This window comes from Macrobrachium nipponense, chromosome 7 (genome assembly GCF_015104395.2).
Source record: "Macrobrachium nipponense isolate FS-2020 chromosome 7, ASM1510439v2, whole genome shotgun sequence".
NCBI classification, from domain to species: Eukaryota; Metazoa; Arthropoda; class Malacostraca; order Decapoda; family Palaemonidae; genus Macrobrachium; species Macrobrachium nipponense.
The window spans coordinates 95,080,475-95,105,155 of NC_061109.1; the positions used below are offsets into that span (position 1 = coordinate 95,080,475).

Consider the following 24,681-nt stretch of genomic DNA (forward strand, 5'->3'; position numbering starts at 1 on the left):
GGCCTGCATTTCAGTACCTCAGGCAGCTATTGACAAATGTGAAAATGTGATTTCCCCTCTGGTAGAGTTACTCACTGAAAATATAACATTTTAAGGCTTAACTCTTTGAGAGAACTTGAGATGCAGCTCATTTTTTCTACATATTCATCTTAATAATTAATGGAACATGTCCTCATTATTAACAAAAGTTCATGCTTATACCTTCAGATTTATTCTGGTAAACCCTCCATTTACAAGTCTATCAAAAGACAATTATCTGCTTTCTTGGATATATCTCTAGTCTTTACCACCTGAAGTGAAGTTGATGTCTCCTGTCTCCTTTAACTAATTTCAAATATAACACATTACAATGGCTTGCCTAACTTTCACAGCTTCCAACCAAAGAGCCCAAGACCTCCAAAGGCCAAGTTACTGAGTTTAAAAATATTTCTCTGAAAGTGAAGCAAGATCATATTCTTTAATGTTCACAAGAAGGAAGAGATACACAAAGTAGACTTCCAAATTCCTTGTCGTAAAAAAGAGCACCACCTAACGAACAAAGCAATGTTACTCAAGCATTAATAGATGAAACCTATTGGTCTGCATTTCAGTACCTCAGGCAGCTATTGACAAATGTGAAAATGTGATTTCCCCTCTGGTAGAGTTACTCACTGAAAATATAACATTTTAGGCTTAACTCTTTGAGAGAACTTGAGATGCAGCTCATTTTTTCTACATATTCATCTTAATAATTAATGGAACATGTCCTCATTATTAACAAAAGTTCATGCTTATACCTTCAGATTTATTCTGGTAAACCCTCCATTTACAAGTCTATCAAAAGACAATTATCTGCTTTCTTGGATATATCTCTAGTCTTTACCACCTGAAGTGAAGTTGATGTCTCCTGTCTCCTTTAACTAATTTCAAATATAACACATTACAATGGCTTGCCTAACTTTCACAGCTTCCAACCAAAGAGCCCAAGACCTCCAAAGGCCAAGTTACTGAGTTTAAAAATATTTCTCTGAAAGTGAAGCAAGATCATATTCTTTAATGTTCACAAGAAGGAAGAGATACACAAAGTAGACTTCCAAATTCCTTGTCGTAATAAAGAGCACCACCTATCGAACAAAGCAATGTTACTCAAGCATTAATTGTTGAAGTTCAATTTAAAAATACAACTGGTCAGTGACTAACTAGATACTAGTCAGTTTACAGGCATGGGAAGTGTGTCAACTTCCTAAACTGTTTTCATAAAAAATTATATGAACATAGTTTGCATTCTTATATATATTCTTTGCATCCAATACCAAAGAAGAAATGGTTTTAAGAATATTAGATATTGTGTAAAGAAAAGAAATGAAATACCAAAGGAATTTAGAATTATAGAAAATATTGGTTACAATTATTATAGCAAGCAATTTTCCCAAAAGAGAGACTCAAAATAAATATCTCTGGATAAATTTCAAATCTCATTTGCAAGAAACAGGTCTTGGAGAAAATAATAATAATAATAAAGGGATTTTGACGTAAGGAAAAATCTATTTCTGGGCGATTGGCTCGTGTCGCCAGCGAAATATCCTTTAATCTATTTATTTCTAGGGTAAATGTACTAACACATACCAAGAGAAATAAATAAATAAAAAAAAGAAAAAGGTCAGTATAACTGACTCGCTCACCCTCCCAGAGAGTGTCGGTATGAACACTATGGCGAGTGAGACCACTACCACGAGCCAAATGCCAATAGAATTCTCCCACTACAAAATCCCCACCCAAAGAGGAGAGCCGACCACAGAGTGGGCAGCACCTACTACTACTACTCCAATCCCATGCTGCCGATGCTGCGCCTCTGGGTGGCCATCCTGAAGTTTTACAGACAAATCTTGCGATGGGATGGGTAGGCGGATTTCGCTGGCGACACGAGCCAATCGCCCCAGAAATAGATTTTCCTTACGTCAAAATCCCTTTTCTGGGCTCAGCTCGTGTCGCTGCGCGAAATCGTACCAGAGAAATAGCACAAGATTGTAAAGAAATTCAACAAAATACAAAGAGGTCTCAAATAAAAGATAAAAATAAAAAAATAAATCTAATATATTGCTAATAAAGATACATATACACATGATACAAAATAGAAAATATTACTTAATATTTACTTTAATGCTAATAATATTTCTTAACTTAAGGTAATATACATATATACAGGAGAAACTATATATATATTGTACAAAAACGGTATCTGTGTAAAGCTATGTATCAAACATTCTAAAGCAATTAACATAAAAGTTGAATAAAAGCACTCAACAATAATAAAAATATAAAGGAATGATATATGACTTATATACAAAACCCGAACCATTATAATAAGATGTATCTCCTACATAAAAATAAGGAGATGACATCCACGAGATCAGTAATCATCACAAATGTGAGTTTGTGCAAAAAAATAGCAAAAAAAAAGGGACACCCACTATATCATCATCAAAGCAGCTAAGACACAAGGTGACCGTAAATGAACAAGGCAGGAATAGACGAACTGTTGGGTGAGGCAGGTAGAAAGGAGGACGGATCTTCTACTAAGGATTAGTCAGAGTCAGGGGTGGAAACTATGTTACCCGCTGCAACTGCTGAAAATTTCAGGGCTTCCAAGGACTTTAAGTAATGCGTTTTGAACACTGTCGGCGATTTCCATCCAGTACTTTTTCAACTCATCGAAGTTCATATGTTGGAAATAGTTTAATTGAGGTGGCTACTGCCCTGACATCATGTGCTTTTGAAAGAAAAGATCCGGATTGCTTGTTTAATGAAGTACAGGATTGTTTGCCTGATGCCTTTTTAATAGATAAAGTACCACCTTTTTCTCTCTTAAAGAGCGGACCCCGATGAGGATGATGAGGTCCTAGACAGAAGGCTCGTAAGTTTGAAACTGGGGCAAAGAGATACACTTGTGGAAGGGGTAGTACCTTCCATGGTTCCCACCTCATCCAAAGGATCTTCATTCTTAGCTATAAAACTACGTTCCGGAGAAAGTAGCACTTCCCCTGTGGGAAGGAACTGAATATGATCCGGATCTCTGGGATAAAGCCGCAGTTCTGAAATTCTAGCTCCTGAGGCCGGCCCAAGCTTAATAAAAATAGAGTTTTTCTTTAAGAGCATTATAAACGAGCATGTGTCATTATTGGTTCTGAAGCCAGCTTTTAGACATCGTTTTAAGAACCATGATACTGACGTAGGCCTTACAGAAGGTCAAGTCTAGCACGCCTTGGGGAATAGACGAGAAAGTAGGAATCTGTCAAGTCTATGTTGAAACCAAATTGTAAAAAAAAATCTTTTTCAAGGCCTGACTTTTTTTGTTTGTGTAATCGTGCTAGCTGCTAAGCCTTTTTCAAATAAGGATCTGAAAAAGGATTATAGCTGAAATTTCATTGATTGTCATGATCCTATATCTGATTCTCTCAGGAAGTTGTTGCTAACTTTTTGTTTTTGACAGCAGCATCATACTGTCTCAAAGTTGAATCTCTTTTATCGGATTCCAAGAAGAGAATATTTTGAGGGTCAATATTCGCATCCCTTTTCGCTGCAAACTTCATGAAATCCATAAAGTTAGGGTTTTGAGAATCCCTGAGGAAGCGAACACAGTCTTCGTTTGTACTGACTGGGAGAGCCTGGGACTGGGAATCCGAAGAGGCGAAGACCCAGTTCCAGAATTAGAGGGTACCAATTGCTCTTCGGCCAGTCTGGGGCTACTAGAGCCACTTGACCCTTGAATGTCCTGAGTTTGTTCAATACCTTCATGAGAAGATTCACTGGAGGAAAGACATAAATCTTCTCCCAGTTGTTCCAGTCTAGAGCCAGGGCGTCCGTGGCATAGGCCAGAGGGTCGGGTCCAGGTTGGGGGCCACATAACATGGGAGTTTGTGGTTCGCTTGAGATGCAAAGAGATCCACTTGTAGGCCTGGAACTCTCTGAAGAATCCATTGGAACGAACTGTTGTCCAGTGACCATTCCGACTCTAGAGGTACTGATCGGGATAGAGCATCTGCTATGACGTTTCTCACTCCAGCTATATGGGTGGAGGAGAGATGCCAACTGAACTTGTCCGCCAGGGAGAAGATGGCTACCATGACATGATTTTAGATGACGTGACTTGGAGCCTCCTCTGTTTACACAATGTACTACCACTGCGCTGTCCAGGACTAGCTTTATGTGGGAGTACTTTGGCGGACGTAACCTTTTTAGAGTCAAGAACACTGCCATTGCCTCCAGTACATTTATATGGAACTGACGGAACTGAGGTGACCACGTTCCTTGAACCTTTTTGAACTGGGAATATCCTCCCCAACCGCTTAATGAAGCGTCTGTGTGATAGTGATCCCTGGCGCAGGAAACTGAAGGGGCACTGACACCGACAGGTTCTTGACTTTCGCCCACGGCCGGAGTCGATTCTTTAGAATCAGAGGGACTGAGGACAATTTGTCCCTGGACCTGACATTTGCTCGTGAGCGCCAGATTCTGGTTAGGTCTTTCAGTTTGGCTTTCATTAGGATGTTCGTCACTGATGCAAACTGGAGAGAACCCAGGATCCTTTCCTGAGATCTTCTTGAAGCCAGTTTGTGACTCAGAAATTGCTTGACTGACTTCGCTATTTCCTTCCTCTTGGATGATGGAATCGACAGAGTATGGGAGGATAGATTCCATTGAATGCCTAGCCACTGAAAGTTTGACTCTGGAGTGAGTCTTTGACTTGGTCCTGTTTATCTTGAAGCCTAGATATTCCAGGAACTGGAATCACTTTCAGTGTTGCTTTGTTGCATTCCCTCGACTGTTGAAGCCCAGATCAAACCAATCGTCGAGATACGCTACTACCATAACCCCTTGCGATCTGAGTTGTTGAACAACTACTTCCGCCAGCTTCGTAAACACTCTGGGTGCTACGTTGAGCCCGAAAGGAACTACCTTGAAGGAGAATGTCTGGTCTCCTATCTTGAAGCCCAGATACGGACGGAAGTGTCTTGCAATAGGGATATGATAGTAAGCGGTCTGTAAGATCGATAGAGGTGGTGACGGCCCCCCACGGGGAAGTAAGTTCGCACCTGCGAGATCGTGAGCATCTTGAACTTGTCGCAGCGAATGGTCTAAGATTTAAGCGGGACAAGTCTAAGATTAACCCTTCTTTTTTGTGAGCCTTTCTTTGGCACGCTCGAACAAGCGTCTTGAAATTTTAACCTTTGACTCTCGCTATAGCCTCCTTTCTGAAGGAGATCCTCCGCATAACTCCGTCAGTTCCTTGGAAGGAAGTTGGCGGAAAGGCCTGGATGGGGGTGGGTTCGTAACCAGCTCTCCAACCCAGGCCTTTTGACACAATGCTCTGAGCCCCACTTGCTGAACGTTCCACAGGTGGCGAAAGTGAAACAGCCTCCCTCCTACCTGAAGTTCTTCATTGGTTCTGGTAGCCTCCTCGGCCTCCTCTGAAATGTTTTCCCCTATTAAAGGGACCTCCCGATCCTCTCCCAGAAAGGAACGAACTTACCTCTTGCCTCCCTTACCCGAGCGGTCATACTTCTGTGAAGCTTGACTCTCTAAGGCTTGATTGTAAGGCTGGAGAGAGGGCGTAAGAGGTGGAGGGCTGAGGCCTGAGGGGAGATAACGTAAACTCGGCTGTGATTGGAGCCTTTGAAGTGGAAGGTTGGGCTGTTTGCACTAAGGGAACCGCCGGAACTTGCTGAGAAAAGCGTGGCTGCTTTTTCTGGTAGGGCTGGAAACGCCTGGGTTTCCTTTGACCCTTACCTCTAGCTGCTAGATCTTGCCTCCTCTTGGCCGTAAGACCCCAACGGTCCTTAAGGCTCTGGTTCAACCTCGTAGCCTCTGACTGAACTTCCTTCACCATCGCTTCTGGGAAGAGGTCTGCTCCCCAGATGCTCGACGCAAGTAACCTATTCGGCTCGTGCCGAATAGTTGCTTCTTGTAGGACATGCTTCCTACAATTCGTCCTAGCAGTGGCAAACTCAAACATATCTGACTGTACCGTTTGAGTCAGGGATTTGGTCATAAGCTTGAAAAGCGGCTCTGAACCATAGGCTATGGTGGCCACCTCGGTCATAGCCATGGAATTAATTGATCTGGCTAACCGCGATTTGGCGTTCAAATTCAGCCTGAATAAGGCTATCTGGAAGCCTGGGTAGGCTTTTCACCAAACTGCTCCATAGCACAGTCCGGTTTGAGTTTGCCAGCTGAGAAGGTGTTAGGTAAGTCTTCCCACAATTCTCCGGCTGAAGGAAGTAACGGAGATGTAGGATCTGCTTCCTTCAGTTGAGGCATGGGGTCCCCCTTCTGGGCCGCTGGAATGGTAGACGTCGCGATCTTTGTCTGGAAAGGGAGCGGGGTACTCTCATCCATCGTAAAGATCGTAAACGGACTCTTGAAAGGTTGGATTTTCGTATTGGAACAATCCATGTCCTCTAGACACCTGAGCCATTCTCGTCTGAGCCTGGTCACATGAATAGAGGACTGTCTCCTTTGGTACTCTATCATCCCACGAATCATGGCTGAGGCGGTGAGCCTTGCGTAGCCGATGAACGGAGGCTGAAGGTCTTCCGGGTAGAACTCGAAGTCCTCGATCCTCCGAGTTCCAAATTCCGGTATAGAAATGAGTCCGTCTTGGAAGGGGGCGTATGACGCTACTCTCCAAGGGTTGTTCATTGAGAACGGAGGTAGAGAGTCATACGGGGGAAGCTGGGCTCCACCGTATTGAAAGGTGGAGGAGAGGCTAGAGGAGCTTGGCTCAGTCCGGCTATAATGGTGTCTTGAGAAGTAATCCTATCCGACAAACCGAGAGATCATTTGTTCCATGCTACTTTTCAGAGACCCAACCAGGTCGCCCACCTGTTGTAACAGACCAGCATTGGAGTCCAAAGCCGGAGCTGCTGCGGAGGTGGAGGGGTGGCTCTGAATTGGAACCAAGGGTAGCGGAACTGACGACTCTGCCGGAGTGTGAGATCTCTCTCTGGAGGATTTACTCCTCGAGGACTTAGAGCCAGGACCCAGAAGCTTTAGATCTGTCTGCTCCGGGATTCCTAGCCGGAGACTTACGAGAGGAGGATGACGCGAAGCCAGTCTTCTTAGACGACGACGACGTCTTTTTGTCAAGGATTCACTGCTTGACCCTTGACCTTGGGTCTAACTGAAGCGTCAGGAGGAGTATATAATTCATCACCGTAAAGCCGTTGGAAGGATGGAGAGGTTGCAGGAGTAGAAGAAACAGTTGCACCCAAGGGTATCCCTTGGGTGTCACCTTACCTACCTCGACCAACAGGTCGTCTACACCTACCATAGGTTCTACATTAATATCCAACGTCGCGACTTCCGCGGAGATGTCCTGGCCTTGGTCAGTCAATGAGGCAGCCAGCTGTTGCTGGATGAAGGCGATAGTCGGGGCCGCCTCTACTGGGTCGACGTATCCTGTCGCCTTGCCTCCGGGGAAAATTAGTACCGCCAACCTTTTCTCCAGGATGTAGGGATACCCTTGGCGGCGTTCTTCCCGAAACCGCCCCAAGACCCAGGCCCGCAGGGTTGCCAGTGCGGTATCCCTCACAGGTCCGGCGCCTGGAATAGAGGGGTATTGATTAGATTTAAGAATAACTTAAAAAAACTAAAGCTAACTTAAACCGCATAACTTAAAAATTATAGGGGCTATAAGGCCCCTTGAATTTACCTTAAGTTAGAGTGATTGATGTAAAACTTAAGCACTATAACAGATGAGGACCAGCTACCGGAGATGGAAATACTTACCCCGTCTAAAAGCTGGCCTCACCAGATCGTAACATATGGTACACGTCTCATGGTACCAGACCTGGATTTGCCCCGTGCGGAGTCGCGCATGGAGCATGGACCGGCAAACTTTCGTGTCCACTGGGTCTGAAGTGTGGCGGCGCATCCCGGATGCTCACAGTTGGTGGTCTGTAGTGGAAAGACACATGGAGTATCTTAAAGAATATCACTTACAGGCTAAAGGACAGAAGAACTCCGTTGCATGCCGGAGCTCGGAAAAAATTCGGGCATAGCCCCTCCCTTAATCGCCTGAATAGGCTATAAACAGGAGGTATCCGGTGAATAAGAAGGGAGGGGGAATGGTTAAGGTACTTAAAATAAACTTAACATCTTAAACCTAAAAGCTCGAACGTACCGGACTAAGTCCAGTGCGTGGCGGAGTGTATAACTCAGTGAAACGGAGAGGTAGAAGGGACCGACTGTATGTTCCGGTCCACCCCGTGGGGTAGACTAGCACCTTTCCCGCTAGATGCCAGGTCTCCGGTGGAAAAGAGAGCCCTAGTAATGTGGGAAAGAGCAAGGGCATACAGACTCGGGCTAGTAACGGAGCGACGGAGTAGTAATGGAGAGGGGGAAAAGGGCCAGTCCCCCCACCAACCATTACCTTCATCCAGACCGGACCGAGAAGCCGGAGAGGTCGAGTCCAGTCTGGGTCTGTCCCGTCCCTCTACCCCTCCGCCTGGGGGGGAGAGAGGGAGGCAGGCTGGGTATGCGGAGCGAGCATGGGCAGGCCTAGCCACCCCCCCCGACCCTATGGAAGAGCGGGAGGGGGGAAAGGTGACTGGACAGGCGTCTGGCTGCCTCGTGATCACATAGTGACCACGGGGCGATAAGAACAACAACTAAGCCTAAAACATAACCAACTGATCAGAGAGATGCTATCGGGAAGCAACCGATCTGACAAGCGGTAACATAAAGGCCCAATGGGCCATGACCTAGGCTAAGCGAGCCAGACGCCTAACTAACCTAACAATATCACATAAATAATAAAATGAATAATAAAATGAAAAGAAAGAAAAACAAAATAGTAGGAGAAAAAATCCAGGAGTGTACGACTAACCCGAAGGCAAGTCTACCACTCAAAGCTAGCCGAGGCCGATACTAAGAGCCGTTGGCTAGGGTCTGGATGGAAGAGCCTACATAAGGTAAAAGGACATGCATGCATGACAAAACCGTGTGAGACCTTACCCTAAACAAAGACGGATAATAAAATAGAGCGTACAAAGCCGGGATGTTCTGGGTATGGGCGACCCAGAACGGACCCACCACGAGGCAGAACTATGCTGCCATGCTTCCGACCTAGAGATCGTATTTATACCTAAACAACGGCAAATACGTGCTCAGGGCCGGAAAAAACCAAATAGCAATAAACACTGAGTACTTAACTTAGCTGCTGCGATGGCTGCAGCTCCATGGTAATAAAATCCAAAAGAAAGGGCACAAAAACACAGAGAAGAAAATGGCACGTGTGTATCGTGTGCGCTAACTGAAAAGGATGGCCACCAGAGGCGCAGCAGTCGGCAGCATGGGATGGAGTAGTAGTAGGTGCTGCCCACTCTGTGGGTCGGCTCTCCTCTTGGGGGATTTTGTAGTGGGAGAACTTCTATTGGCATTTGGCTCGTGGTAGTGGTCTCACTCGCCATAGTGTTCATACCGACACTCTCTGGGAGGTGGGTGAGCGAGTCAGTTATACTGACCTTTTTCTTTATTTATTTATTCTCTGGTATGTGTTAGTACATTTACCCTAGAAATAATAGATTAAAGGATATTTCGCGCAGCGACACGAGCTGAGCCCAGAAATAATAATAATAATAATAATAATAATAATAATAATAATAATAATAATAATAATAATAATATTAATAATAATAATAATATACTAGGGAAGGAAAATTTAACAATAGATTGTAAAGCTATTTATCTGAATTTTTCCAACAACACATCGAATTATTCCAGTAATCACCAATGTTGTAACTGTCACAAGAGTCTTATAGTACCACTAAGGGATTTTGATTGGGAAGTCAGTAAGTGCTTACTTGATAGGTTTGCCTAACGGCATCTATCTCTGACGCTGTATCTGCTGCTGTTCGTTCCACAACAGCATCAGTCTCCACATCTAAATCCATCACAGAAGAGGCTACACAGTCTGATAGGCTTCGTAAATTCTCTGCTGACCTGTTGACATGCACATTGTTAGTTTGCAATTGAAGTTTAAAACATAATTAGCAAAGACAATTTGATGAAATCATTTTACTACAAATAAACCAATTTATATATATATATATATATATATATATATATATATATATATATATATATATATTAGAAACCAGTATTCGAGTGGACTGGGTTAACCACACCCCCGGCGAGTGAGTAGCTAAAATCAGTGAATACTTAAAACCTCTCTAAAATTTAAAAACACTTAGAACTGCCCATTTTGATAGCTAAAACACAAAAACCCTCTAAAATTGCTCGTTTTTAAATAATTTTATCACAAAAAGCGCATTTAGTCATGAAATTATATGAAAATACAGTAATTTGAGAATACTTCTCAACGAAAAATACCGCAAATAGGAGAGTCACAAATAGTGGGGGTTGACTGTGTATATATGTATATATATAATACACACACACATACACACACACTTCACTAACCTGTTTGTGTACACTGTCCGTTCAACCAGTTGTCCTCTGCTGTTCCAAGCAAGACCAACGTTGTCTACAGAACGAAGCATGGCTCTCGCTATTTGCACTCCAATGCTCCCATACAGCATGGCACTGCAAAAAGACAATGTAGGATGACAAAGCAATAACAAATTATTTCTGTTTATGCCACACTAAAGGTTCTAGATTAAATAAATGAGGATGGATGAATCCATTGAATAGCAAATACTGCTATTTCTGCTTTGTAGTAAAGACTATAAACTACTGTACAGTAGAACCTAGGTTTTCAAACATAATCAATGCCAAAATGTCTGACGAAGTCCGAAACGTGCAAAATCCGAAACAATAATTCCCATAAGGAATACTGTAATACAACTAAAGCGATCCAGGCTCCCAAAGTTAACAAAAAGTACATTTTAAAGGGAATAAACAGTTTTACATACAGAAAACAATGAGAAATAAATATGACTAATGAAACAAATAACCCAGCCATGGCTACTTATTGCCATGCCGGTCCCAAGCCCGGATAAATGGGGAGGGTTTGGTGTGGGCTCGTAACCTGCATCATAAAAAGATACCCTACGACAGAAACTGATACAGTTGGGGTTGCGAACATTGGGAGATGTGAGCTTCACCATGGTCCTGAGGATACTAATGAGGCCCGAGCCAGGGTGGCCATGGACCTTGGTCCCTTACTTCGAACTGGCTCATATGATGCTTTCCTCCCAAACCCCCAAGACATTGGTGGGAGGAGGTTGGTGGAAGATGGTCACAGAGGTGCCTCACCAGAAGGGAGTCGGCCACCCTTCAACACAAAAGAAAGTTGTCGAGTTGGATGTCTAAAGCGAGAACAATGTATATGAACAGGAAGATCAAGTTTAGTGGCACAGGAAATCAAGAGATACAACTTGGAAATTGCTGGAATTGATGAAACTATGGTGGCTTGGGTGTGGAAAAGTAAGAATAGAGGATGTGTTGTTCATCTATTCTGGTAAAGACCAGGGAGAACATGAGAGAGTGTAGGAATTGCTTTGAGTAAGAAAGCTGAAAAAATGTTGGAGCATTATTGAATGTATTGATGAGAGAATAGTCACTTGCAGGTTGCGAGGTAAATATACAAACATCACTGTTATACAGGTGTATGCCCCTACTGAAGAGAGTGGAGAAGAAGAGAAGGATGAATTTATGAAAAGCTAAACTGGAGTTATACAGAGGGTTTAGAAGACATGATAGGGTTGTTACTGATGGGGATTTTAACGCTAAAGTAGGAAGAGAGTATGATGGCTTTCAGGGAACAATTGGAAATTTGGGGAATTGGAGCTAGAAATGATAATGGGAGAAGACTCCTAGAGCTATGTGGTGCATCTGGGTTATCTATAACAAACACATATTTCAACCATAAATTAGAGCACAAAACTACATGGGTGTCGCCAAATGGACTGGTACAAAATTTGATAGATTATGTTATTGTAAATCAGAAATGGAAGAAGTCTATATTAGACACCAGAACTTTTAGGGGCTGCCGTGTTCCTTCTGACCACAAACTCGTAATATCCAAGATTAGAATAAAGTTACAGGCCAATCAAGAAAAAAGGAGAACTATAAAGTTTGATGTGGATAAGTTGAGAATGAAAGAGTTAAAACAACAGTATGAGGTGAAGGTAGGAGGCAAATTTGCGGCATTAATTGGTATGGAATATGGATATGGATTCTGATGAATTCCTGGGCAATATTAAGTTCAGATACTAAGGACGTAGCAACAGAGGTGTTAGGTTATAAGAGAAGTAACAGCAAACCTTGGTTTAGTGATGAAGCAAAAGTTTTAAGTGAAGAGCAACAAAGGTTGAGAGTTCAAATGGACGATGAACAAGACCTAGAGAAGAAACAACGACTAAAAAGACGAAGAAATAGAAAGCTGAGAGAACTAAGTGATAGGATGAAGCATGACCAAAACATGTTTTGGAAAGAAAGAGCTACCGAAGTTGAAGAAGCTATGGAAATTGGCGAGAGCAGGGCTATGTTTGCAGCTGTGAGATTCTTGAGGAACGCAAGCCAGAAAAAGTTTGGAGGGAGTGATGGCATGTTGGATGAAGATGGGAACTTGGTCACAGACGAAATGGAGAAAAGGAATCTGTTTGCAAGGTATTTTGAAAGACTCCTAAATGTTGATACTACCGGTAGGGATGAGTGCATTGCAGATTTAAACGAGGCTCTGGAGGTACAAGAAGAAGACATTAGTGCAGAAGAGGTGAAAGAGGCCTTAAAATCTGTAAAAAATGGAAAAACTGCTGGCGTGTGCGGGATAACTGCAGAGATGCTAAAAGCAGGAGGACGAAGGATGATAGAGGCATTAAGAGTTGTTTTTAGCATAGTTTGGAGAACAGAGGTGGTACCAAGTGATTGGAAAAAGGCAATTATGATTACCAATATATAAAAATAAGGGAAGCAAAAGGGAGTGTGGTAACTATCGGGGCATAAGTTTACTGTCAGTCCCAGGGAAGATATTCATGAGAGTAATACTTAACAGAATAAGACCTATAGTAGAAGAGAAACTTAGAGAACAGCAGTGTGGTTTTAGAAGTGGAAGGTCAACAGTGGATCAAATTTGAACCTTAAGACAGATAATTGAGAAGAGATGGGAGTATGCAAAGCCAATATTCTGTGCTTTTATAGACTTGGAGAAAGCGTATGATTCAGTATGGAGAGATGGAATGTGGAGAGTGGCAGAACACTATGGTATACCACTGAAAGTGATAAGGATACTAAAGAACTGGTACCAAGGAGTGTGCAGCTGTGTACAGCTGGATGGAGAGCAAAGTGACTGGTTCCCAGTTGGAAGTGGGCTAAGACAGGGATGTGTTGTCACCCACCTTGTTTAATGTATATATTGACCATATAATGAGAAGAGTGATGGAGAATGAAAACATAGGGGCTAGTATTGGTGGAGAAGTTTTTATGGATTTGGACTTTGCTGATGATGTTGCGTTGGTTGCTGATACGTGGCTGGTGCTGGTAGGTATGGTAATGAGGATGGAGTCAGAGACACAGAATTTTGGCTTGAACATCAGCACAAAGAAGAGCGAGATCATGGTTGTGAGTAAGGATGATGATTGGGTGCACATGGAGGATATGACAATCAGAGGACAGGAACTCAAGCAAGTTGAGAAGTTTGTTTACTTGGGAAGTGTGGTAACAGCAGACGGGAGGCAAATTGAAGATATACAAAGAAGAAAACTAGGAGCAGCAAGAGCTTTTGAGGTTCTGAGAAAAAACGTTTGGTCGAGGCATGAAATCAGCTTGAGAACTAAGATGAGAATATTCAATGCAGTAGTACTACCAGTCCTGATGTATGGCTCGTCCACCTGGGCACTGACCAGAACAGAGGAGAAAAGGTTGGATGCTTTTGAGATGAAGCTGCTGAGAAGAATACTTGGCATTAAATGGGATGATTATGTTAGAAATGAAGACATCAGGGTGAGATTGAGGCAAAGGCCAGTCAGTACCAGGTTGAAGAGGGGAAGGCTGAAATGGTTTGGACATGTTGAGAGGATGGAAGAGAATAGAGACCCCAGGAGAGCACTGAGAGCAGTACAAATAGGAAGAAGACCGCTGGGTAGACCAAGAACGAGGTGGATAGACATAATTGTCAGGGATCTTGAGGATGAAATCCAAAACTTAAAGGAAGCGAGGGAAATGGCTCGGGATAGAGACAGATGGAGAGGAACTGTATCAGCCTTATGCCACTGGCCAGTGGCGGGAAGATAAATCTAAAAATGAAACAAATAAATGAACATTTAACATCACTCTTACCTTTATGGAAGACTTTTGTTAGCGTAAGGAAGACGGAGAGGAAGGGAGAGGGAGGAGAGGTTATTGTTTGGAAGAGGGAATCCCCTCCAGGAGGAGTTCAGGTATCAAGGACCTATCTGGGGTTATTTCTCTTTGTTTTTGCTAGCACTATCTGGGATCACTTCCCCTCTTCATTTTTTACTGGCACTTGGACCAGCTTGAGAGTCACTGGACCACTGTCACACAACAAAACTGTCTAGAGACATTTGTTTTTGGCATCTCTTTAAAATTTACCTAAAGTGAAACAAGGCAGAGTCATTGAATATGTTGGAGACACGGATTACATCTTTGTTGGGATGATAATTCTCGACAATTTTTTTTACATCACTCTACTTAGCACACATGTCTTTAATCACTGAAGTAAGCAAACATGTCTTTAATCACTGAAATAGGCACATTATCCCCTTTCTCTTCTTTCTCCTCCGATTCCTCATCTGCCGTTTGTTGCTGTTCCTGCAGAAGGTCTTGCAGCTCTTCAGTGGTTGAATTGAACTGAACGTGGAATTTAGGCTAAAGGCCAAGCACTGGGAACAATGAGGTCATTCAGCGCTGAAACAGAAACTGACAGTAAAAGGGCTGATAGGTGTAACAGGAAGAAAACCTTGCGCTTGTACATGAAGTAATTGTTAGGAGAAGGTGGAATGTAAGATAGAAGAGAATAGGAAAGGAGGTACAGTAAAAGCGATGAAAGGAGTTGCAGCTACGGGCTGAAGGCAAGCTGCAAAGAACCTTAAGTAATGCCTACAGTGCATCGCATGAGGTGCACTGACAGCGCTACTCCCGTACGGGGCTCTTCAGTGGTTAGCTCTTCCCTGTGGGCATACACTAACTCTTCCACATTCAAGCCCAAAGACTTCCCCTGAAACACGATAAATTCCATAACAGGCATAGGGTTGTCAGGGTCAGCTTCAAATCATTCAAAATCCTTCACGAGGTAACATTCTGGCCACAATTTTCTCCAAGCACAGTTCATTGCCCTGGAAGTCACTCCCTGCAAAGCTTTATCTGTAAGGCTTATACAACTGAAGATACTGAACTGGTCCTTCCAGAGCTCTCTTAGGGTCAATTCAGTTTCTGAGGTCACTTCAAAGCACCTTTGAAACAGTGCCTTCATGTACAGTTTCTTGAAGTTTAAAATGAACTGTTGGTCCAACGGCTGGATGTGAGAAATGGTATTAGGGGGGCAAGAACTTCACTGTGATGAATTTAAATTCATTTAGCAACTGGTCTTCCAAGCCAGGAGGATGTAACAAGAGCATTGTCCATTACCAGGAGGCACTTGAGTGAGAATTGATTTTCCTGCAGGTATTTCTTCATCAAAGGACTTAACACACTTCATTGATCCACTCAATGAAAATCTGTCTCATGACCCATGCCTTTTTATTAGCCATCCAAATCACAGGCAATTTATTCTTGATGACATTGTTTTTCTTGAATAGTTGGGGAGTTTGAGAGTGATACACCAGTAGGGGCTTAGCTCTGAAATCCCCACTGGCATTTCCACAGAACAAGTGTTAGCCCATTTTTCATAGGGTTGTGTCCTGGCAAACTTTCCTCCTGCATGATGTCCTCTTTGGCATTTTTTTAAAAGAGGCCGCTTTCATCGCAATTGAAGACTTGTTGAGGGAGGAATCCTTTAGCCTCTAAATATTCTTTGAATTCATCAATGAATTATTCGACGACATGTTTGTTGGAATTCGCAGCCTTCCTATGCCTTACGACACTGTGTGTGCCCGTTTGCTTTTTTAATGTTTCAAATCAGCCTCTGCTGGCCTTAAAATCACTAACGGCAGCTGTTGTTGTAGGCATTTTCTTACTGAGATTGGCATGCAACATCCTTGCCTTTTCACAAATTATCGCTTCCAAAACTCTACGGTGGACAGGCCCCCATATTTGTGGGGGATACGTTCTAGAACCCCCCACCCCTGTGAATTGCTAGAATCCACGAATACCTAAAACCCCTACAAATATGCTTAGAACTGCCTATTTTGTTAGTTAAAACTCAAGAAAACCCCACTAAAAATGCTTATAAACCTGGTTTGTTTTAACAGTTTTATCACAAAAAGTACATTTAATCATGAAATTGATATAAAAATACAGCAATTAGTAAATATTTCTCATAGAAAAATACAGCGAATACGCAAATTCCCTGCAAATAATTGGTAGATGTAGTCCATAGAGAAATCGGTGAATATGAGTGTCTCCGTGAATGTAAAGAACACGAATACTGGGGGTCCACTGTATCTCCCACTAACTGCATTTTGTTGATCCACACCAACAACAGCTCCTTGACATCTTCGACCAGTTGAGCTCTCTGTCTCGTTAAAGACATCACCCCTTTCACAAAATCAGCTGCCTTTCTTTCTTTTTTCTCTGCTAGGATAGAGCCGATTGTTGAAATAGACTTGCTGTACATCCTAGCAAGATCAGCCACACGTATGCCACTTTCATACTCTGCTATGTGTTCTTTCTTGAATTTTATAGTATTTTTCAGTTGCACTAGAAAAAATTCACAAAACATTATGAACACGTGGGTGATGCAGAATAACATGCAAATTGATACTCATTCACCAAGAAACAAAGGTAGAATGGGTCATGAGAGAACACGGATGCTTTGTTTGGGCACTCAGTACGGAGCCTAGTCACGAGGTGGGCCCTGGAAAGAGTTTTATGGGTGTACGTAATCCAAGGATATGTCAAAATTTTGTCAGAAAAAGTCTACGAAAACCACATCATATAAAAGCCAGGGCATACGAAATCTGAGGTTTGACTGTACATGGAAGTTTTATGGCATAGAAGACATATGAGATGGTGCTAAACATAACAAAAGATAATATGGTTGAGGAAGAAAGAGTTCTGAATTCAAGTCCCAGAAAAAGACAACCAAGGACAGTCAAAATGGGAAGAATGGCCCAGCTTAAGCAGTATATAGATCTCTATCTGAAATGATTAAGAGCTCTCCAATAAGTAAATGAACTAAACAACACAAGTGAATATGTAATTCCAATTGAAATTGCGATGCCAAATGTGGAATTCAAAAGTTTTACAACACAATTATTAACTTTGGGAGAAATAAAATATTCATACTCTCGAAATTTTCAACAGCACTAAATGAGTTAAACATGGAGCCCTAATACAATAATATATCTCGTTCTAAAGCCTGCAAATGCATTCTTAGGCTATCAATGTCTTCATGGAAGTTTCTCAACTATAAAAATATGAATTTATCTTCATTAGTGGCATTTGCAGAGAATGCTCTTCTACATCAGAAAGGGTTTACTTCATAGGGTAACTGGTAAAGGGTGATGATTTAATAAAGAAATAAAGTATTCAACTCTGAAATTTAACCTGAATCTCCATATCTTTTAAAATCTATTCCTAGCGCTCAAACAGCAGGAAGAAGGAAAGGAACCATGTGGATCTTTGGCCACCCATGCCCTGGTTTCATATTTCTGAGGAATTATTTTATCAGAATTGACCATCTAAAAGGTAATTCCGGTCATCTTTCAAAGCCACACCATGTCTTGATTTCAAAAATGCTAAATGGCACACCCATATAGGTACATTCATATTAATATGGTTGAGGCTAATTATAAGCTTTTTCATTTTTGTTACCTAGTAAATAAAAAAGGTTAAAGAGATTAAATTTTTAGGCAATAAATGATTAACCACCCTAACAGCACTGACTGGTTTATTTATTCTTACTTTTATAAGTTCATTTATTGCAAAATATATCAATCTGACTAGTATATGATACTGTTTCTGTTAAGCCTTCTTTACCAAAATTATTCAAGAAAAAAAATTACTTTTAAACATCAAATACATACACCATTTTACTGCAAAAAACAGTAGTTTGGTCTGTCTGTCTGTTGTCTGCAAGCAGTTTTCACCGGTGCAGAATCCCACGTAAGTGCTTAACCCTTAAACGGCGAGACGCTATTTCCCAAAGTGTCTCTTGTATGCCGGCGGCGTTCAGGAGTTAGCGCCGAAGCGGAAATTTTTTTTTTTCAAAAAATCACAGCACGCTTAATTTTCAAGATTAAGAGTTCATTTTTGGCTCCTTTTTTGTCATTGCCTGAAGGTTAGTATGCAACCATCAGAAATGAAAAAAATATCATTATCATATATAAATACTGGAATACATGACAGCGCGAAAAAAATGTTCAAATATAATTGTATACAAATCGCGCTGTGAGCAAAACGATTAAAGCTAATGAGTTAATTTTTCTTGCTGTATTGTACACTAAATTACGATGATTTTGGTATATAACAAATTATAAAACGATCAAAGCAACACAGAGAAAATATTATTACAAAATGATGCATGAATTCGTAATGCGCGGATGTTAAAAAAAGTTTTTTCAAAAATTCACCATAAATCGAAATATTGTGCTAGAGACTTCCCGTTTGTTTCAAAATGAAGGTAATTGATTGAATATTACTAGAATGTAAGTGTTTTAGCTTACAATTGCAGTTTTCGACCGTATAAGTCGAGTTAAAGTTGACCAAAGGTCGAATTTTTTCTATTTACCGTGATTTATATGTAAATATTTCAAAAATGATAAAAGCTACAACCAGGAGTTATTTTTTGTTGTATTCTACATGAAATTGAGCACATTTTCATGCATAACACTTGATGTAAGGCCTAATATAAAATGGTGCTAAATTACGGCAAGGTGACTCAAGCATTTCTGAGACTTTCGGCAGTTACTGCGCATGGAGGGAAGGAAAAAGTTTTTTTCAAAATATCACCATAAATCGAAATATTGTGCTAGAGACTTCTCGTTTATTGCAAAATGAAGGGAATTGATTGAATATTGCTATACTGTAAGAGGTTTAGCTTACAATGGCAATTTTCGACCATTTTGGTTGAGTTAAAGTTGACCGAAGGTCGAATTTTTTCTATTTAACATGATTTATATGAAAATATTTCAAAACAGATAAAAGCTACAACCATAAGTTATTTTGTGTTGTATTCTACATGAAATTGCGCACATATTCTTGTATAATATTTTATGTAAGGCCTAATATAAAATGGTGCGAAAATTACGACAAGGTGACTTGAGCATTGCTGAGATTTTTGACAGAGCTAACGTGCGCAGAGGGAAGGAAAAAGTTTTTTTTTTAAATCACCATAAATCGAAATACTGTGCTAGAGACTTCTCGTTTGTTGCAAAATTAAGGTAATTGATTGAATATTACTAGACTGTAAGAGTTGTAGCTTACAATTGCATTATTCGACCATTTCAGTTGAGTTAAAGTTGACCAAAGGTAAATTTTTTTCAATTTATCGTGATTTATATGAAAATATTTCAAAACTGGTAAAAGCTACAACCATGCGTTATTTTTTTTTATTCTACATGAAATTGCGCACATTTTCATCATGTACAACACTTTATGTAAGGCCTACTATAAAATGGTGCGAAAATTACGACAAGGTAACTCAAGCATTTCTGAGATTTTCGGCCGAGTTACCATGTGAGGAGGGAAGGAAAACGTTTTTTTCAAAAAATCACCATAAATTGAAATATTGTGCTAGAGACTTCCCGTTTGTTGCATAATGAAGGTAATTGATTGATTACTAGACTGTAAGAGCTTTAGCTTACAATTGCATTTTTCGACCATTTCGGTCGAGTTAAAGTTGACTGAAGGTCAAATTTTTTCTATTCATCGTGATTTATATGAAAATATTTCAAAACTGATTAAAGCTACAATCATGAGTTATTAATTGTTGTATTCTACATGGAATTACGCACATTTAAATGTGTAACACTTTACGTAAGGCCTAATATAAAATGGTGCGAAAATTACGAAAAGGTGACTCAAGCATTTCTGAGTTACCGCACGCAGAGGGAAGGAAAAAGTTATTTTCAAAGATTCACCATAAATCGAAATATTGTGCTAGAGACTTCCCGTTTGTTGCAAAATTAAGGTAATTGATTGTATATTACTAGAATCTAAGAGTTTTAGCTTACAATTGCATTTTTTTACCATTTTGGTTGAGTTAAATTGACCTAAGGTCGAATTTTTTCTATTTATCGTGATTTATATGAAAATATTTCAAAACTGATAAAAGCTACAACCATGAGTTATTTTTTGTTGTATTCTACATGAAATTGCACACATTTTCATCATGTATAACACTTTATGTTTATGTAAGTCCTAATATAAAATGGTGCAAAAATTACGACAAGGTGACTCAAGCATTTCTGAGATTTTAGGCCAAGTTATCGCGCGCAGAGGGAAGGATTTTTTTTTTTTTTTCAAAAAATCACCATAAATCGTAATATTGTGCTAGAGACTTCTCGTTTGTTGCAAAATGAAGGTAATTGATTGAATATTACTAGACTCTAAGAGTTGTAGCTTACAACTGCATTTTTCGACCATTTCGGTTGAGTTAAATTTGACCAAAGGTCGAATTTTTTCTATTTATCGGGATTTTTATGAAAATATTTCAAAACTGGTAAAAGCTACAACCATGAGCTATGTATAGCACTTTATGTTAACACTTTATGTAAGGCTTAATATAAAATGGTGCGAAAATTATGAAAAGGTGACTCAATCATTTCTGAGATTTTCGGCCGAGTTACCGCGTGCGGTGGGAATTAAAGTTTTATTTTTAAATTCACCATAAATCGAAATATTGTGCTAGAGACTTCTCGTTTGTTGCAAAATGTAGGTAAATGATTGAATATCACTAGAATGTTAGATTTTTTTGTCTTACCAAAAAATAACAATATATGTGTATGTATATATATATATATATATATATATATATATATATATATATATATATATATATATATATACACAGTGGTACCTCAGGTTTTCGTATCTTGAACTGCATTTTACATGTAAATTGCCTAATTCGTTCCAAGCCCTACAAGAACACCCCAGTAAATTTTATAATAAAGCTAAATTGACCAATAAACAATGAAATACAACAATTTGGACCATTCAATATCTAACTTAATATGTATTACTAATATGTACCACATAGCATACGAGCTGTGTAAGCCTTTTCGGGGTGTCTCTTTTCTACAAATGATTGCACCTTATGAAAATCAGCTAGAGCATCCTTAATTTCTGCCGTTGTCATAGGGTCGTCCTCCTCCTCCTCGCCACTGCTAGAGAACTCTTTTTGAACGACGTTACGTTGCATGGCCTCCAACTCCTTCAGGTCATCTGTCGTAAGCTCCTCTTGGTGCTCCTCGAGAAGGTCATTGATGTCGTCTTCGTCGACGACCAGCCCCATGGACTGAGTGCAACAATCTCATCAAGATCTGGTTGTGAAACAGTTTCAGGATCGTCAACTGTTTCTGAATCTGCACCAGCTTTGCCCACGTCGAATGCCTCGAAGTCTCGGGTGGATACAGCATGAGGCCAGTTTCCTCCACGAAGAATTCAAGGTTCGCCTCGAAACCTCCTGCCAAGCTTGATCGATGAGTTGGATGCATATTACGATATTGAAATGCTCCTTCCAAAATTCACGCAAGGTGATGTTTGTGGTATCGGTGATGTCGAAACATCTCTTGAAAAGATGTTTCGTATACAGCTTCTTGAAGTTCGATATCACTTGCTGGTCCATGGGCTGGAGGAGAGGGGTGGTGTTAGGCGGAAGATAAAGAACCTTGATGAAAGAATACTTCGCTAGGATATCTTCCTCGAGGCCAGGAGGGTGAGCAGGGGCATTGTCCAACAACAGCAGACATTTCAGAGGGAGGCGCTTCTCTTCCAAGAATTTCTTCACTGTCGGGCCGAAACACAGATTTACCCACTCGGTGAACAACAGTCTCGTTACCCAGGCTTTCGCGTTAGCCCTCCACATCACCGGAAGCTTCTCCTTTAGCACTTTGTGGGCCTTGATGGCTCGAGGAGTCTCCAAATGATACACAAGTAGGGCCTTCACCTTGCAATCCCCACTGGCGTTCGAACAAAGTGCGAGCGTAAGCCTGTCTTTCATAGGCTTATGCCCGGGTAGCTTATTCTCTTCCTCCGTGATGTACGTCCGACGAGGCATTTTTTCTAAAAAAGGCCAGTCTCATCACAGTTGAAGACTTGCTGAGAACTGTAGCCTTTGTTGATCGTCATCTCGTCGAACATCTTAATAAAGGCTTCGGCTGCTTTTGTGTCCGAGCTGGCCGCTTCCCCATGCAGCACCACCGAAGGGATGCCAGTCTGTTTCCAGAATTTTTCAAATCACCCATGAGAAGCCTTGAAGTCTGGGGTTGGCATCGATGTCCCTTCTCCGTCGTCTTCGGCCTGGGCAATCAAATCGCCGAAAATAGCGCTGGCCTTGTGGCAGATTGCCGTCTCGGTTATCGTATCGCCAGCAATTTCTTTGTCTTTTATCCAGACAAGAAGCAGCCTCTCCATCTTGTCGTGCACGTGGCTCCTCTTGTTGGACAAAATAGTAACGCCCTTGGAAGGTGTAGCTAATTTGATGGCTTCCTTCTGCTTAAGAATGGTGCCTATCGTCGACGGATTTCGGCCGTATTCCTTAGCAATCACACTCAACCGCATGCCAGCTTCATAATTTTTAATTATCTCCATCTTCGTCTCCATAGAGCGCATCCTCTTCTTTCCATGAACTTCAGCAACTTTCTTGGGACCCATGACTACGTAATTAAGTTATGTAGTATATGTACTAAAGTTCTCACACAACACAATAAAGTAGTACAACGAAATCACTAACACAAATTTACGTTAACAAACAAAATCGTATATGTAAACAAACGAATTCCGTGTGCATACACAAACGATGCTGCTACCGAGTGGCCGAAGAAGAACGCCTTTTTGTAGAGCACGATGGGAGAGATGCTGACCAATAGGAGAGCAGGATCTTATGGCGGTGACTAGCATCAGGAACCAATAGGAGAGCGGGAGGATGGTGGCGAGTCTACTCAGTTGGCGGCGTGCGAGTTTAAAAATTATCGGTGGTCCGGGGAAATCTCAGGACTTTACAGCAACAACCTTTCATAACCTTAATTACTTTCGTATGTAGCGCCAAAAAAATCTTCGCATTTGCTTTCGTAACTTGAATTTTTCGTAAGCTGGGACTTTCGTATGCCAAGGTACCACTGTGATAGATATATATATATATATATATATATATATATATATATATATATATATATATATATATATATATATATATAACCTGCATTCCTTTTAGTTATGTATTTGTACCAGAATATATAATATATATATATATATATATATATATATATATATATATATATATATATATATATATTATATATCACTACATATAATATATATATATCTATATATATATATATATATACATATATATATATAATATATATATATATATTATATATTTTTTTTTATTCTGGTACAAATACATAAATAAAAGGAATGCAGGTGAAAAACTTTTTTTTGGCTGAAAACGAAAAAATATACAAAACACCAATAAATACAAAGTATATAAAAAGTTATAATAAATATAAAACTAAATATAAAATCAATGCAGAATACTCACTCGTAATCCTGACTGTTTTATTCTTGTTTTCTCCCTCCTCCATTGAAGAGTCTTGCATTTTTTTCCTCTCGACATGACAAGGTACAGGTGGAGGAGGAGACGAGCGCCCTTACTGCCGACAGGCCACCCTTCGGCAGTCCACTGCGCCCTCCATTGTCCCTTGGGTCAGCGCATTCCAATATATGACTGCAGTGTGGTATTTGCGGTCACACTCCCCATACTTGCAGCAAAGTGCTACCTTGCAGGTGTGACAGACATACCGGGTGTCTCTTCTTTTGCCATTCATATGGCACACCCGGCACCATCTCTGCCTGCGCCCTTCTTGGAGCTCCAGTGTGTGATCCCCTGGCAGCAGCCAACACACAGGGTCCACTATCTGACGGGAAGTCGGAATCTGAGAGAGGGTGGCATCATCAAGGGTGGCGGCAGCAGGGGCGGCGGTAGCAGCAGGACGACCGAGGTTGGCCCTCCTAACATCTGCCCTTTCCTCTAGTGGCAGATCTGGAGCTCGGGGCAGGGGAGCAGTGTTGGAAGCCCACTCATCAGGATTGAAGTTTATGAGGGCATTCCCAGCCACCTCGAGAAACTGCATGTGGGACAACCTCCGGGGGTCGGAATTGTACCCACAGTAGATGATGTAGGCATTCTGGAGGGCCAACTGAAGGATGTATTTGAGGAGCTTCTGTGTCCACCTCCTGGTTCTCCTGGCAAAGAGATAATACTGGATGAGTTGATCAAAGAGATCAACTCCTCCCATGTGCCTGTTGTAGTGCCCAATGACAGTAGGCCGCTGGACATGAAACTCCTCATATGTAACTCGGCCCTGCTGACATGTCTTCTTCCACTGCACGATCTCT

The 24,681-nt window shown here is 41.2% G+C and overlaps 1 protein-coding gene across 2 annotated transcripts in view; it reads right to left on the reverse strand.

Moving 5' to 3' along the window:
- Positions 1-24,681, reverse strand: part of LOC135217201 (endothelin-converting enzyme 1-like) — a 261,206-nt gene that overhangs the window by 31,733 nt on the left and 204,792 nt on the right. For both annotated transcript variants that reach the window (XM_064252934.1, XM_064252933.1), the window contains 2 exons: positions 10,462-10,584; positions 9,843-9,981 (listed from right to left, as the gene is read on the reverse strand). In XM_064252934.1, the coding sequence (XP_064109004.1) occupies positions 9,843-9,981; positions 10,462-10,584 (262 nt within the window). The remainder of the gene's footprint in view (positions 1-9,842; positions 9,982-10,461; positions 10,585-24,681) is intronic.